Below are 17,600 nucleotides of genomic sequence, written 5' to 3'. Positions count from 1 at the left end.
TATAAACACTTACATTAAAAGAAAAGATCTCAAATCAAGAATCTAACTTTCCAACTTAAGAACTAGAAAAACTAAACCCAAAGCTAGAATAAGGAAATAATACACAGCAGAGGTAAATAAAACATAATAGAAAGACAATAACAAAAAAAAAAAATCAATGTAAATAAAAGTTTATTCTTTGAAAAAAGGAAAGCCTTTAGCTAGAACTAAAAAAAGAGTGAAATTTGTAAAATCAGACATAAAAGTGGGAATTTTTCTACCAATTCTACAGAAATAAAAAGGATTGTAAGAGTATTACAGATAATTGTAAGCCAAAAAGCCAGATAACCTACATGAAATGGACAAATTCCTAGAAACGCAAAACCTACCAAGACTCAATCTTGAAGACACAGAAAATCTGAATAGATATATAACTAGTAATGAGATTGAATCAGTATATAAAAATCTCCGAATAAAGAAAGCCTTAGACCTGATAACTTCATTAGTAAATTCTACTAAACATTTAAAGATGAATACCAATCCTTCTCAAATTCTCTAAGAACAGAGCATTCCCAACCCACTCTATGAAGCCAGCACAAGCCTGGTATCAATGAAAGAAAAAGTCACTACAAAAAAAATTACAGACCAAGATCCCTGAGGATTAATGATGCAAAAATTCTTGAAAAAACGTTAGCAAACAGAATTTAGCAACACAATAAAAGGATTGTACATGACCAAGTAGGATCTGTTCTTGGAATGCAAGGATGGCTCAACATACAAGAATCAATCAATACTCCACAACAAAATGAAGAAAAAAGACCAAATGATCATTTCAATTGATTACATGCAGAAAAAGCACATGAAGTAATTCAACACTCTTTCATGATAAAAACACTCAACAAAATAGAAAGAGGGTAAGCACTGGACTCCTGAACTCAGCTCAGGTCATGATTCCAGGGCCATGGGACTGATGGCTATCTCGGGCTCCATGCTGAGAATGGAGTCTGCTTAAGACTCTCTCTTTCTCAGCCCCACCCTCCACCACTGCTCACGCAATGAGCAGGCAAAAACTCTAAAATTGAAAAGAGAAAGAAAGAAAGAAAGAAAGAAAGAAAGAAAGAAAGAAAGAAAGAAAGAAAGGAAGGAAGGAAGGAAGGAAGGAAGGAAAGAAAGAAAAGAGGAAGGAAGGAAGGAAGGAAGGAAGGAAGGAAGGAAGGAAGGAAGGAAGGAAGGAAGACAAACTACCTGAGCATAAATAAAAGCCACATATGAAAAACCCACAGTGAAAATCGTATTAAATTGTGAAAGACTAAAAGCTTCTCCACTAAGATGAGGAATACCAGCTTTCCTCACTTCTATTCAGCATAGTAGGGGAAGTTTTGGCCTGAACACTCAGGCAAGAAAAGAAACAAAAGGCATCTAAGTTAGAAAGGAAAATTATCCATTTGTAGAGGATATATAGAAAACCTTAAATATGCCAAAGAATAGCTCTTAAGATAAATGAATTCAGCAAAGTACAGGATACAAAGCCAACACGAAAATTCACTTCCATAGGTGAACAATGAGCAATATGAAAAAGAAATTACAAAAATAATTCAATTCACAATAGCATCAAAAGAATAAAATACTTAGGAATTAACCAAGAATATGAAAGTCTTCTACAATGAAAATTATAAAACAATGCTAAAAAAAATTAAAAACAATACATGAAAACACATTACATGTCCATGGATTGGAAGACTTATTATTACTCAAAACAATCCGTAACAAAATATGACATTTTTTGCAGAGGGAAAAAAAAAAAAAAAACAACCCACGCTAAAATTCAAAGGGAATCTCACGGGACTCCAATGCCAATACAATCTTAAAAGAAAAGAACAAAACTAGAGGACTGACACTTCCTGATTTCAAAACTTACTACAGACCTACCGTAATCAACATGATGCGGTATTGGCATCAGACACATATGCAAATTAATGGAAAAGGGGCACCTGGGTGGCTCAGTTGGTTAAGTGTCCAACTCTTTTTTTTTTTTTTTCCAACATTTATTTTTGGGACAGAGAGAGACAGAGCATGAACAGGGGAGGGGCAGAGAGACAGAGGGAGACAAAGAATCGGAAACAGGCTCCAGGCTCTGAGCCATCAGCCCAGAGCCCGACGCGGGGCTCGAACTCACGGACCGCGAGATCGTGACCTGGCTGAAGTCGGACGCTTAACCGACTGCGCCACCCAGGCGCCCCAGTGTCCAACTCTTGATTACAGCTCAGGTCATGATCTCCCAGTTCGGGAGTTCAAGCCCCACTTGGGATTCTGTCTCCTCTTTCTGCACCTCCCCCTCTTGTTCTCTGTCTCTCTCTCAAAAGAAATAAAAATAAACTTGAAAAAAAAGATTAATGGAAAGGAATAAAGCACCCAGAAATAAACCCTCACATTTATGGTCAAATGATTTTTTAACAAGGGTGCCAAGACGATCCAGTGGGAGAAATGACAGTATTTTCAAAAAACAGTGCTGAGAAACCTTGGATATCCACATGCAAAACAATAAAGTTGGACCCTTACACACTAAAACACCATATACAAAAATTAACTCAAAATAAATCAAGGCCCTACGAACTTCAAGCTGTATTACAAAGCTTGAATCATCAAGACAGTATGGTACTGGCACAAAAACAGACACTCAGATCAATGGAACAGAATAGAGAACCCAGAAATGCACCCACAAACTTATGGCCAACTAATCTTTGACAAACCAGGAAAGAATATCCAATGGAATAAAGACAGTAAAGACAGTCTCTTCAGCAAGTGGTGCTGGGAAAACTGGACAGCGACATGCAGAAAAATGAACCTGGACCACTTTCTTACACCATACACAAAAATAAACTCACAGTGGATGAAAGACCTAAATGTAAGACAGGAAGCCATCAAAATCCTCGAGGAGAAAGCAGGCAAAAACCTCTTTGATCTTGGCTGCAGCAACTTCCTACTCAATACCTCTCCAGAGGCAAGGGAAACAAAAGCATAAATGAACTATCGGGACCTCATTAAATAAAAAGCTTCCCCACAGTGAAGGAAACAATCAGCAAAAGAAAAAGGCAACTGACAGAATGGGAAAAGATACTTGCAAACGACATATCAGATAAAGGGTTGGTATCCAAAATCTATAAAGAACTTACCAAATTCAACACCAAAACCACAAATAATCCAGTGAAGAAATGGGCAAAAGACATGAATAGACACTTCTCCAAAGAAGACATCCACATGGCCAACTGACACATGAAAAAATGCTCAACATCACTCATCATCAGAGAAATACAAATCAAAACCACAATGAGATACCACCTCCCACCTGTCAGAAAGGCTAACATTAACAACTCAGGCAACAATAGATGTTGGCGAAGATGCAGAGAAAGAGGATCTTTTTTGCACTGCTGGTGGGAATGCAAACTGGTGCAGCCACTCTGGAAAACAGTATGGAGGTTCCTCAAAAAATTAAAAATAGAACTACCCTATGACCTAGCAATTGCACTACTAGGCATTTATCCAAGGGATACAGGCATGCTGTTTCGAAGGGACACATGCACCCCAATGCTTATGAGGTGGTGTATGTGTGTGTGTGTATATATATATATACACATATATATCATAAAGATATGAAATCTTAAAGAATGCAATCATAAAGAATGAAATCTTGCCATTTGCAACTACGTGGATGGAACTGGAGGGTATCATGCTAAGCGAAATCAGTCAGAGAAAGACAAGTATCATATGACTTCACTCATATGAGGACTTTAAGACACAGAACAGATGAACACAAGGGAAGGTAAACAGAAATAATATAAAAACAGGGAGGGGGATAAAATACAAGAGACTCTTAAATATGGAGAACAGAGGGTTACTGGAGGGGTTGTGGGAGGGGGGATGGGCTAAATGGGTAAAGGGCATTAAGGAATCTACTCCTGAAATTATTGTTGCACTATATGCTAACTTGGATGTAAATTAAAAAAATAAAATTAAAATAAATAAATTAGTTATAAATAAGTAAATAAATAAATAAATAAATAAATAAATAAAGGCCCTAAATATAAGAGCTAAAACAATAAAACTCTTACAAGAAAAAGTAGGCTAGAAGCTTGATGACAAAGGATTTGGACACATGATTTCTTGGATAGGACAGGTAACAAAAGAAAAAACAGACACACTAGACTTCATTAAAATTAAAAGATTTCATGCACAAGGCTATCCACAGAGTAAAATGGTAACCCACAAATGGGAGAAAACATCTGCAAACTATATAAAGGTTTAATGTTCACAATATATAAAGAACTTCTAAAACTCAACAAAAACCCAACAACCTGATTCAAAAACGAGCACAAGAGTTGAAAAGACAGTTCTCTCAATGGCCAAAGAACATAAGAAAAGATGCTCAACTTCACTGTTTATTAAGAAATGCAAATTAAAACGAGATAGCACTCAACACCCATTAGGATGGTTGATATCAAAAAACCAGGAAATAAAAGTGTTGGCAAATATGTACAGAAACTTGTGCACTACTGGCAGAGATGTAAAATGGTTTAACTGCTGTGGGAAACGACAGGGTGGTTCCTCAAAAATCTAAAAACATAATTACCATATGACCCAGCAATTCTACTCTTGAAGAAATGAAAGCAGGGTCTCAAAGATATTTATACACCTATATTCATAGCAGCATTATTCACAATAGGTAAAATATGGAAGCAACCCATGAATGCATGGATATACAAAATGTAGCATATGCATACGATGGAATATTATGTATGCAGCCTTAAAAAGGAAGGAAATTCTCCAATAGACTACAACAAGGATGATGCTGGAGGACATTTTGCTAAATGAAATAAGCTAGTCACAGAAAGACAAATACCACATGATTCCACTTACAGGAGGTACTCAGAGTCAAAGTACAATGGTGGTTTGTCATGGGTTGGGGAGAGGGGACAATGGGGAGTCACTGTTTAATAGGTATAGTTTTAATTTTACAAGATGAAAATAGTAATGGGGTTAGATGATGGTGATGATTCCACAACAAGGTGAAGGTATGTAACACCAGTGAACTACACACTTAAAAATGGTTAATTAAGATAGTAAACCTTAAGTGTATTTTACCAAAATTAAAAAGGGCAAAGCACCATGAGGTAACACTACATACCCAGTAGAATAGCTCAAATTAAAAGACTGACCACACCAACTGTTGAAGATATGAAGCAACTGGAACTCCCGTAAGTCACATGGGACAACTGCTTTGGAAAACACCTTGGCAGTTTCTTACAAAGTTAATCTTACATTTACCATAGTATTCAGCAATTTCTTTTCTTGGTATTTACCCACAAGAAACAAAAACATATGTACACAAAAAGATTTGTATATGAACATCTGTCAACTTTATTCATAATAGCCCCAAACCAGAAACTCAAATGTCCATCAAGAGGTGAATGGATAAGGAATAGTATACCTATAAAAGGATATACTACTCACCAATAAAAACTAACAACCAACCAATACATGCAACATTTATCAGGCTCAAAATACATGTTGACTAAAAGACACCAGTTACAAAGAATACATACTGTAGTGTTCCATTTACATGGAATTCTATTAAATGCAAATGTAATCTTTTAACAACAAAAAGCAGATCAGTAGTTGCTTAGGGCTGGATGGTTGGAAGAAGGGAGGAACTGATGGTAAAAAAGCAGGACAGAACTTCTGGTGTAATAGAAATATTCTATATTTTGTTTGTGTTGGTGGATTACACAATTATATACATTTTCCAAAACTTAAAGTTTTTTGTTTTTTTTTTTTTAAGTAAATTCATTACCAGAGCACCTGGATGGCTCAGTCGGTTAAAGCGTCCATCTTCGGCTCGGGTCATGATCTCACAGTTCGTGGGTTCTAGCCCCGCATCAGGCTCTGTGCTGACAGCTCAGAGCCTGGAGCCTGCTTTCAATTCTGTGTCACCCTTTCTCTCTGCCTCTCCCCCACTCATGCTGTCTGTCTCTCTCTCTCTCTAAAATAAACATTTAAAAAATAAATAAGTTCATTATGTACTGAGTATACCTCAACTCCATATCACCTACAAAAATTAACTTAAAATGGATCAAAGACCTAAATGTTTAAATACTAGAACTATAAAATTCTTTATCTTGACAGAGAAAAAGAAAGAGAGCATGCACAAGCGTGTGAGAGGAGAGAGAAAGAGAATCCCAGGCAGGCTCCCACCTAACGCAGGGCTCCATCTCACAAACCCTGATCCAAAACCAAGAGTTGGACGCTTAGTGGACTGAGCCACCCATGCACCCCCAAAACTGTAATTCTTTTTTTTAATGTATTTTTTTTAATGTTTATTTATTTTTGAGAGCTATTGAGTGGGGGAGGAGCAGAGAGGAGGGAGACAGAAGATCCAAAGCAGGCTCTGCAGTGACAGCACATAGCCCAATGTGGGGCAGGAATTCACAAACCATGAAATCATGACCTAAAGTCAGACAATTAACTGACTGAGCCACCCAGGCACTCCGAAAGTATGAAATTCTTAAAAGAAAACAGAGTCATCAATATCTGTGACTTTGGATAATATACTACTTCCAAGAATGAACCTTGCGGGTGCCTGGGTGACTCAGTCGTTTAAGTGTCTAACTCTTGACTCTGGCTCAGGTCATGAACTCTTGGGGTGAGTTCCAGCCCTGTGTGAGGCTCTGGACTAAGTGCAGAGCCTGCTTGGGATTGTTTCTCTCTCAGCCCCTGCCTCCACTGGTGCTTTCTCTCCCTCTCAAAATAAATAAACTTAAAAAAAAAAAAAATGAATGAACCTTAAAACATCATGCTTAAGTGAAAGAAGCCAGTCACAAAGGACCATGTACATATTGTATGGCTCCATTTATATGAAATGTCCATAATAGGCAAATCCATAGAAAGTAGAATTAGATTAGTGTTTTCCAGGGCTGAAATGTTTGGGGGAAAATGAGGAATGATTGCTAATGAATATGGCATAGGGTGTTTCCTTCTGAGGGGATCAAACTGTTCTGGCATTAGTGGTAATGTTTGCACAAGTCTGTAAATATACTAAAATATCACTGCTTTTTAAAAGGCTGAATCTCATTATATGTGAATTCTATCTCAAAAATTTTTAATTTAAAAGTATACCTCAACTATACCTCAATTAAAAGGAAAAAAAACTAAGAAACAAGAATGACTGAATTTGTAAGTATTCTATAATATGTGAAGAGAGATGCATTATAAATAGGGGTGTAAGCTGGCTTGCAAACTGTGTCTCAGGCATGCTTAGTAGCATCTCAGGCATTGCCAGGCTACAATGTGTCATATTTGGTAGTTAACATTATCTTATTAGTAATACTTCATAAAAATATCTACAATTTCAAAAGAAACAGAGAAAAAACCTTTAGCTTATGACTGATTTCCTGTAAGCCTTATTCCAAACTAAACTTAGAGCAAGTCTGCAAACAAAATTCCTATAAATGACACATAACTACTTGTTAACACATTTAAAATCTCCCACTTTGCCAAAAAACTAAAAAGCACATTAGAATTCTAAGAGAATTAATGGGGTAGTAGACATGACTAATAAAACGCAAGAGATGTTATAAGTCACAGAACTATAATAATTAATAACGAATAGAGGTATCTATTCTAAAAGGAAAATATCATAGTAAAATATATTTAAAAATAGAAAAATAAGTACTGAAACCATTGGTAAGAATAACAACAACTTGGTACATAATGATAGGTTTTCTAAATCTATTTTCTTTTACTAACTTGGTATTAAATTAAGAACACTTGACTCCTAGGTTCTAAGGTAATTCTAAACCACAGTACTAAAAAGTTAGTATTTGAATGGAATGTTTGATAATGCTACTCTACTTTGTTGGAAGTCAGGAAAGGGAGCATCCTTTCCATTTAGTTCAAAGCCAGATCCTGCAGTTTGGTATAGCAGTATCAATTTTTTAATATTCCACAATTTTATTTTCTTAATACTACATAGAATAGTGCTTCTTCACGTTAATAGTTTATCTAAAAAAAAGACAAACTTCCTTTTTGTTAAGTGCAAATGATTTTGTGAAATACTTTTTAAAAAATCTGTAGGGGCACGTGGGTGGCTCAGTCGGTTGAGCATCCGACTTCGGCTCACGCCATGACCTCGCAGTTTCTGAGTTCGGGCCCCGCGTCGGGCTCTGTGCTGACAAGCGCAGAGCCTGGAGCCTGCTTCAGATTCTGTGTCTCCCCCTCTCTCTGCCCCTCCCATGCTCACACTGTGTGTCTCTCTGTCTCTTGATAATAAATAAACATTAAAAAAAAAATCTGTAGCCATATTCAATATCTGTAAAATCTTCTCAGGGCTTACTCTCAATTCCTCCACCTAATTCATTTCAGACCAGTCACAAATGGTCTAAAGACACTTATTTGAGTAGCACTACTATAAAGGAAGAAATACTCAAAACAAAATGAAACACTGAAAAAGGATGTTTTCCAAAATTTGAAGACATATAAACCAGTTCTTTTAAAAGCATCCAAACATTAAGACTGTATAAATACTAATATGTAATTTATTTACCTAAAGGAAAAAGAATTACAAATTACCCATAATTCAGAGTCATGAATTTTGGCACTTAAATTTTAACAGGTGTCATGGAGAATTCTTATGAATAATTTTTATCAGATACCGTATTTTTCAAAACTTAGTTTTACTACACTCTATAATCTTCCTTACTACAACAAAGCATGCGGCAAAAGATATACGTGCTAACAAAAAATGGAAGTGCTTAAGATAGGACACTATTAACTGGTTAAAAACTGGTTTCACTTACCACAGTCCAGGATTCCTGCTCTTTAGGCTCCAGAATTCCAGAATTAAAAATTTCCAATAACTGTTGAAGCCCTCCAGCAGCAACAAACTGTAAGCAATTGTGAGAGTACCAGTAAGAGAGATGCAGCTACAAAATGTCTTGAAGACCTGCTTTTGATTCAGTAACTGGATGTGTATTTATGTATATGTGTGTGTAAAATATGCATCTTTAATCTAGGAAATTACTCTGATTTAAATAACCAAAATAACTTCTATGTAAAGTGATAACATACCTTATTTTCAAGAAATTTTTAAAACAAGATTCTTGCAAAATCCATAAACGTATCTTTAAATTCCACTGACAATTTAACTATAGACACTGAAGTGTCCTAACAAAGTATTCCAATAAAGGAAGAAAATAAGTGTACCAAGGCATTAAATAATCTCACCTTATTACTGTGATTTACAGTAATACATGATTTTTAAACCATCCTTTATTTTACTAAATTTAAAAGTATTAATTATGATACCTACTTTTGGAAAATTAGGGATAATTTTTATCAATACACTATTTAACACATATGATCAAACCTTGCAACTCCAGGAATTTTTACTATTTTCCACTTGATCCTCACTTGAATCATCTGAATCTGGATAAAGATCACTGTAACTTCCCTGTGGGAACAGCAAAAAATAAAGACAAAAAAATAAAATAAAATAATGGTAAGAGGGGTGCCTGGGTGGCTCAGTCAGTAAATCATCTGGCTCTTGATTTCAACTCAGGTCATGATCTCACGGTTCGCAAGTCTGAGCCTCGCATCAGGCTCTGCACTGACAGTGCGGAGCCTGCTTGGGATTCTGTCTCTCTCCTCTCTCTCTGACCCTCCCGCACTCTAAGTAAATAAATAAACTTCAAAAAAAATGTTTAAAAAAAAATGAGAGAAGGTGGCAGGAGAAAAAAATTATTCTAGAATTAAAAGATAATAGGGGCGTCTGGGCAGCTCAGTTAAGCTACTGACTCTTGATTTCGGCTTAGGTCATGATCACATGGCCGTGAGATCAAGCCCTGCTTCAGGCTCCATGCTGAAGATGGAGGCTGCTTAGAATTCTCTCTCTCCCCTCCCTCCCTCTCTCTCAAAAAAATAAAAACAGAAACAAAAAACCCACCACATTCTTGGAACACCATGGTGGCTCAGTCAGTTGAGCATCTGACTTGATTATCACTCAGGTCATGATCCCAGGGTTGTGGGATAGAGCCAACTATCAGGCTCCGCACTGAGCCTGAAGCTTGCTTAAGATTCTTTCTCTCTTGCTCTCTCGCTCTCCCTCTCCCCCACTCACATGATCGCTTGCTCTCAAATAAACAAACAAAAATAAATAAATAAAAAATAAAAGAAAATAACACATTCTGGAATTTGGCTCCAGAGAAAATACAAGTATTTGACCATAAGAATGGAAATGCAATTACCGTTGACTCTCTCCTTATCCTCCTGTTAGGTTTTCCCAGTGCTTCAATAATTTCCAGGGCATATAATAGCTTGTGAGCACTCTTAATTTTGAGAAGTTCTTTCCAATTAAGTCCATCATTACTCTTAAATTAAGAAAGGAAAAACATAGGTTTTCTCAAGCCAACTTACTAAGGGATCTCTCCCCATCAAAAAAAATTTAAAGAAATGAACACTATATAAGAACTCAAATATTACATATACCTTGAAATATGTTCAAACCTATGAAGACCAACTGTATTAACTAGTATTCATGGTATGCTTAAAACACCAATTTTTCATTAAATTTTATTAAAATTAATATGCAAACAGCAGCACAGGAAAAAAAACAACTCCATCTTATTAACTTTTAAAACAGATGAGGCAATGCAACATCTTCCCAATGAAAAAACCTATGCAGCCTAGCTGAATGCAACAACTTTTAAAGATACAGAAGCAGTAAAGTCTATTATTTAATATTTACAAAAAGTTACACCTGCACATTTAGAAGTCATATGCAAATACATAAACCTTAAGATACTGTCATTTTCTACTCACAATTTATGAAATGATATTCACACAATGTGCATCTCTGATAATATTATTAGACCTACTCTGAGTCATCAACTAACATTTCTCAGGCTTACCTTGTTCACATCTAAATCATTTGAGATACATGACCTTCTGAAATCACATGGCCAAGTCCCAAGTCATAGAAAACCATTAGCGAACAACATTAGGACACTGTTTTTTCATTCACCGTGTACGTGTTCTATTGCTATCTCCACCTAACCCTTTATTATATAGCTTTGAAAGAATAATCTAATTCTTTACAAAGATATCTAACACTTACACTTGTGAGGTCATGCCCCAACAGGAATATTTAAAACATACAGCAGTATGAAACACTAATATAAAGGCAAATTATGTTTTTAAATATAATTTCAGAAAACATCCTTGCCTTGCATTAGGCCCACATTATTAAGTCTAACAAGTAAATGAACATTAAAATGAACTGTCACTTTTTATCCATTAAATGGGCAAAATTTTACTAAGGATACAGGTCAACAAGCAATCTTATACACTGCCAGGAGGAATATAAAATGGTACCATCCTCTAGGAGAGCAAAAAGATGTTATGGGTTTACCTGTTCGTCTGAGATATTCTGGAATGCCATCAACATATTAGGACATGTAGGAAGAAGCATCAGTAGCTCCCATACACGCCTAGAGAGATTTTCTGCATGAAGATGAAGTTCTTCACATCTTAAGCTCTACACAAATAAGAATAACTGCTTATCAAGACAGATCACTAAAAAAATAAACCTAAATTTAAGTTTAACTTTTTTGCATAAAATCCTTGATTATCAAATTTGGTAACATTTTTTAGTCTTACTTTACTTTTTAATTTTTTGAATGTTTATTTTTAAGACAGACAGAGAGAGAGAGAGAGAGAGAGAGAGAGACAGACAGACAGACAGAGACACAAGAGTGTGAGCAGTGGATGGGCAGAGGGAAGGAGACACAGAATTAGAAGCAGGTTCCAGGGTGTCAGCACAGAGTCTGACACGGGGCTTGAACTCACGTACTGTGAGATCATGATCTGAGCCAAAGTTGGACGCTTTAACCTACTGAGCCACCCAGGCGACCCTAGTCTTACTCTAAAAGTAAGAAATAAGCCATTTGTTCCATAGTAAACAATTTTAATTTTTTAAATGTTTATTTTTGAGACAAAGGGAGAAAGAGGGTGAGTGGGGGAAAGGCAGAGAGAGGAGGAGACACAGAATGCGAGGCAGGCTCTAGGCTCTGAGCGGTCAGCACAGAGTCCCACGCAGGGCTTGAACACACGAACTGTAAGATCATGACCTGAGCTGGAGTTGCACACTTTAACTGACTAAGCCACCCAGGCATCCCAACAATTTGTTTTTTAATTATTACTTATAAACAATAAATATATTTATTCAATAAATTGATTATGTCAAAGTAGTAGTTTTTAAACTTGTTATTGGATGCTTTTTGGAAAAAAAAAGTGACCTGTAAATCTTGATACTTTAATTCAGGAAACTTTTCAAATAGAAGTGAAAACATCTGTCTTACAAAGCCATTCAAGTAAATTTCAAGAACATTATCAGGTCACTATTCTAACTATGACAAAGTCTTGGTGAATTAAATCCTTGACCTTACACATTTGGTAAAAGAGTACATCTTTTTTATTTTGCTAATCCATATCTTATTTTCCAGTCTCACATAAGCAGAGATTAAGAGGAAAGCAAACAATTTTTAAAAGCTACTTTTTTCCATTATCATTTGTTAAATTTGAACTCTGTAAGATGCTGAGATAATAGTAACCTGAAAAAGGTTTCAGAAAATATATAAGAAATAGGCAAGTTTCCTTTTTTTAAAAAATTACAGCACAACCCCAAGAAGTAAATAAACAGCTAAAGCTAAAATTTACAATTTTGGAATTTTCCAGGGTATGAATTTGTGTATTATTCTATTACTACTGCTGTCATAATGACGTTTTGCTAGGATACAATGGATGCCAAAGGAATCTTCTGTATATCTATAAAAAGTTTAGTTCTTTCTGTATAATGATATAAAGCTAGCATATCTGAAAACAAGGAAATCTTAAGAGTCTCAAAGTATCCTTTGCTTTTCACAACCCTAATGAAGAGAAGCAACCCAAAGTAACATTTTTAGTTCAGTTGGAGAAATGGCACTGAAAATTCTTCAGTAACATAAATTCATTCCTTTGTAAACACCAAGTTTAAAAGACAGAAAAGTAAGGCTGTACTCTGTGCAAAGAAACAATTTGAAGGAAAAAAAAAATCCCAGGTGCACATGTATGTGCTAGGTTATGATTAAAAAGCCCTACAACATGGGTCATTCACAGCAAAGATCCTCTGTTTTTATTTTTGTAACCTTCCACAAGACCAAACCAGTTTTGGGAAAACAAAGGAACCCCACATCACCAATGGTATACTTGCCACAAAGTTCAAAAAAAGACCTGCTCAAAACTGAATTCTTCCTCTCCAGTTCAGGCCTCATCAGGACTATTACAATGGCCTATTCACTGGGCCTCCTACCTCCAAGTCTTTGTTTTCTCTAATACATCCATCACACTAACACCTACACTTTGTTTCTAATACCCCATAAAAGATTTCATTTTGTTGCTTTAAAATGTTCCATGATAATGGCAAAGCATTTTACACAGAAGAAAAATCTCATATGGCCCTTTTGTGGTACAGGTTCCAATCTCCTTTTCATTTTTTAAATTACACTATATTCACACTCCCAGTATTTCAAACATGCCATTCACTTTTTCTCTGAATCTATAATGCTTCTCTTTGCTCTTAGCAGCAGGACCCAATTTGAAAGACTCTCCTTTTGCAAAATCTTCCCCAAATTTTTGTTCCCTATGTTCCCACATCTGTATAGCAACCCCCAAGAAAACGGAATTCTTCTAATTATCCTTCTCTCTTTTAAACTGCCCATACAGTGCTGACATGAAGTAAAAGGTCATTAAGTATTTGTGGTATAAAATACAAAAGGTAAAAAAAAAAAAAAAAAAAAAATGGAGGCTCATAGGGATCTGTTACTAATTATTCTGCTTGAACAAAAGAATTTCTTAGGAATTTAAAAACTTGCCACCGCAAGAAACCCCAAGCTATGAGGAACATAGGGCTCCACAGCAGTTACCAATGCATCCACAATCAAACATATTTTGGAAAACAGGGAAAAAAGTCACTTAACATTCTTGGGAAAGAAACAATAAGCACTATTTTATATGGCACTCAATCTCAAAATAATAATTCACTGCATGAGACACATGAATGAGTATCATCTTAGGATAAGTCCATTTAAAGGCATTAAAATATACATATATATCAGCAGACTAATACTGAATCCTTTAGGTGATCTCACTCTTTTTACATACCATCTTCATAGTGATCACCCACACCTTACTTCTTCAGACCAAACCCCTTCTCTGAGCTCCAAACACAATTATATATGATTCCTTGACATTACCACTTAACGTCCCAGGAGCATCCATCCTTCATCTCAAATGGAATCTATCCAGTTGCTCAAGACAGAAACCTGGATGCCATGTCCTGTTTTCCTTCTTCCTGAACATGAGCCTATCTCCACTCCTAATCCAATCCACAACCAAATTATGTTGTTCTGACCTGCAGTCCACTTAATTTGTCCACTCCATTCATTCTATTCCAGGGCACCGTCAGGGCTTTCTTGAACTAATGCATTAGGTTCCTTATTACTTTTTCTACTTTTACCAAACAAACCTATTACCTTAAAAACCAAAGTCAGAATGTGTGCTCCTTCCCTCTGCTTAAAACATCTTACTGCTGATCACCTTACAAAGTGAAAAGGAGTAAAATAAAAACACGTCGCATGGCCAGACTGGTTCTATTCACCTTTCCTATCTTATTCCTCTCATTCCTCTCTCCCACTAGCCTCCACATTCTACTCATTATTAGCACTCCAACAATTCCTATACCTGCCTGATTCCTTATATGAAGGGCTTCAGGAATCAGATTACTGTATGCAGGCGATCCCTCAATTGTCTTCATTTAGGTGGCTCCTTTTCATCCTTCTAGCTCAGGTTACATATGGTTTCCTTCAGAGAAACCTTCCCTGACCAAATAATATATATGAGTTTCTGCCTATCCCTACTCCCTAATAACGTTAGTTTTAGTAGCCATCTGTGTCTAAATTTTAGCTGTTAGTTTACCCAAAACTATCTGCTAGGCATATCAATTATTTATCTTCCCCACTAGATCAAATGAAGGCTGAAACTGCCTATTTTGATCCTTGTAAAACAATACTTAAAACACACTAGTTTTGGATCATATTAGGCCGTTAAATACCTAATGAATAAATAAATGGACTCATAGGTTTTATTGCACTTACAAGTACAATATTTTCCACTCAACAGAAAGACAAACAATATACTGTAAAAATAAAATCATATAGTCACCTCAGTATCTTCCACTGCCACTTTTCCTGAGGGTGGTTTAAATGATGCAAGCATCTCTAATAAATCAAAAAGAGTAGTTAAATGAGGTTCTTGTAAAAGCAAAAGCATAGGAATGTTGTCCTTCTGAGGGGGTGGTAGGCAAGATGCAGGCAGCTGAACACCTTCCCCTTTCCGTTCTCTTCTTGGTGCACCCAAAGATACAAATACCATCTATAAAAATAAGAGCAAAGGGGAAAAGTATAATATTAAGTATAAAATTAAAGTATTATGTATAAAATAACTTCACAAAACCCCCACAAAACTTCACACACAATTAAAACAAAAGCAGTAATTGTTTTTGAAGGATACCTTCAACTATTCAACTGTTGACTTTAATAGTCAATACACATCATTAAAACTTGGGCACCTGGGTGGTTCAGTCAGTTAAGAGTCTGACTTTGGCTCAGCTCATGATCTCACACTTTGTGAGTTTGAGCCCCACATCAGACTCTCTGCTGTCAGTGCAGAGCCTGCCTCAGATCCTCTGCCCCCTTACTCTCTGCCTCTCCTCTGCTCACACATGCACACCACCCCCCCCAAATAAATAAACATTAAAAGTCAAACCACATTTGTGTGTACCTGCATATCCTTAAAACCAAGCTCATGAAGTGCTTTTTCATCATAATCTGTTGTTAACTCATGTCCAGATGAAATCATCCTGACAGGTCCCATAAGGCCTCCTTCAAAACAGCAGAAAACATTAAATGAACATTTTTATAAAAACTTATTTGCTGACATGAATACATGGTTACAGTATGTGAGCCTTCCTCCTAAAGAGCCTCATTTCACTAAATTAATCCCTTACTCTGCTTTATCTTTCTTTAAATACTTAACGAGCATCTGACATTATGTATCTTTCTCTCCTCCAAAAAAAAATCCCAGTTCCATAAAGGCAGACATTTTATTACATTCAGAGATGTATTCCCAGTACTAGAACATAACAGGCATTCAAATTTTATTGTTTAATCCATGACCTTTTTTTAAAAAAGGAAATGCTTCACAGAGTAGGAAATTAAGCAAAATGATGAAATATCAGAGGAATGATTTAAACTTAAGTATTGTTCAATTTTATAAACTTCATGTAGAAAAATTCCATTGGATGGACACTACACAGCTCAAGAATGAGTGAGGTAGGCCTACTGCTTTCCATAATGATGCAATTCTTCACCAAAACTGTGTTACTATGTTTAAAGGCTAGTACCAAAACTCATCCATTACCCTTTTTGGTTTTCCTCTCAGAACTTCTGATATTGCTTAGTGTATTCACAGTTTATTATTCAGAATAATTTCATCAAATTTAAAATAAAAATTCCATTAAGATTTCAGATAGAATACATTAAGACATAAATTAACTTGGTATCTCTATTATAATATGTGTACAGAAACATGCTAGGCATACCCACTTAGTCAAGTGTTCATTTATATATCTCAATAAAAACTCTACATTCAACTTCTGATACTTTGGCAGGTTTTTATTAAATGTCTTTTCTACCTTACTGAGATAATACAATCTATGATTATTTATATTTTTTACAATATTGAGATAAAAAAACCTTAGTTGTGATGGAATGCTAAGATAATATATAGCTGGTTTGGTTCCCAGTGTGTCAGATACTCTAAGCACACATAACTTTGTTCCAAAAAGAATTAAGATGGCTAGTACTTGATTTAGGCTCTTGAATTCTATTTGGTATGAGACAGGCCTACACTTACTATATGTTAATTTGATTATAACGGTTTGAATTGGAAACGGAGGTTTCCATCTTTTACCAGTTTCTTAAAAAAATATTTATTTTTTTACATTTATTTTTGAGGGGGATGCGGGAGGGGCGGGGGGGGGGGGGGGACAGAGACTCAGCAGCAGGCTCCATACTGTCAGTGCAGACCCCGATGTGGGACTCGAACTCACAAACCATGAGATCATAACCTGAACCAAAAGGAAAAGTGGGATGCTTAACTGACTGAGCCATCAGGTGCTCCTCTTTTACCACTTTTGAAAGCATCTTTTTTAACATAAGAACTGCTTAGTCCTTAAGAGTTCTGGAAAGAGTTACCACTTTTAAAAATTTTAAGTCTTAATTCAAAAAATGTTTCTAACCAATAAAAAGCAACAAAAAATCTGAAAAAACCCTCTTATGATGGTATATTAAATATATATACTTTTTATCCTTTGAAACTCCAATAAATTGAATTTTAAAATTTTTACTAATTATTGGACAGGGGGGAAAAAGGGAAGAGATAATATCAACCAAGTTTGTAAGTTGAAAAACAAATGA

The 17,600-nt window shown here is 35.8% G+C and overlaps 1 protein-coding gene across 2 annotated transcripts in view; it reads right to left on the bottom strand.

Annotated features, from left to right (window-relative positions):
* USP34 (ubiquitin specific peptidase 34) overlaps positions 1-17,600 on the bottom strand; it is a 250,839-nt gene that overhangs the window by 84,142 nt on the left and 149,097 nt on the right. For both annotated transcript variants that reach the window (XM_040453637.1, XM_040453636.1), the window contains exons 28-33: positions 15,904-16,004; positions 15,286-15,495; positions 11,438-11,563; positions 10,275-10,397; positions 9,398-9,481; positions 8,829-8,915 (exon numbers count right to left, since the gene is read on the bottom strand). In XM_040453637.1, the coding sequence (XP_040309571.1) occupies positions 8,829-8,915; positions 9,398-9,481; positions 10,275-10,397; positions 11,438-11,563; positions 15,286-15,495; positions 15,904-16,004 (731 nt within the window). The remainder of the gene's footprint in view (positions 1-8,828; positions 8,916-9,397; positions 9,482-10,274; positions 10,398-11,437; positions 11,564-15,285; positions 15,496-15,903; positions 16,005-17,600) is intronic.

This window comes from Herpailurus yagouaroundi, unplaced genomic scaffold (genome assembly GCF_014898765.1).
Source record: "Herpailurus yagouaroundi ecotype Mexico unplaced genomic scaffold, PumYag 210, whole genome shotgun sequence".
Lineage (NCBI taxonomy): Eukaryota > Metazoa > Chordata > Mammalia > Carnivora > Felidae > Herpailurus > Herpailurus yagouaroundi.
This window is presented reverse-complemented; position numbering and strand designations above follow the sequence as displayed.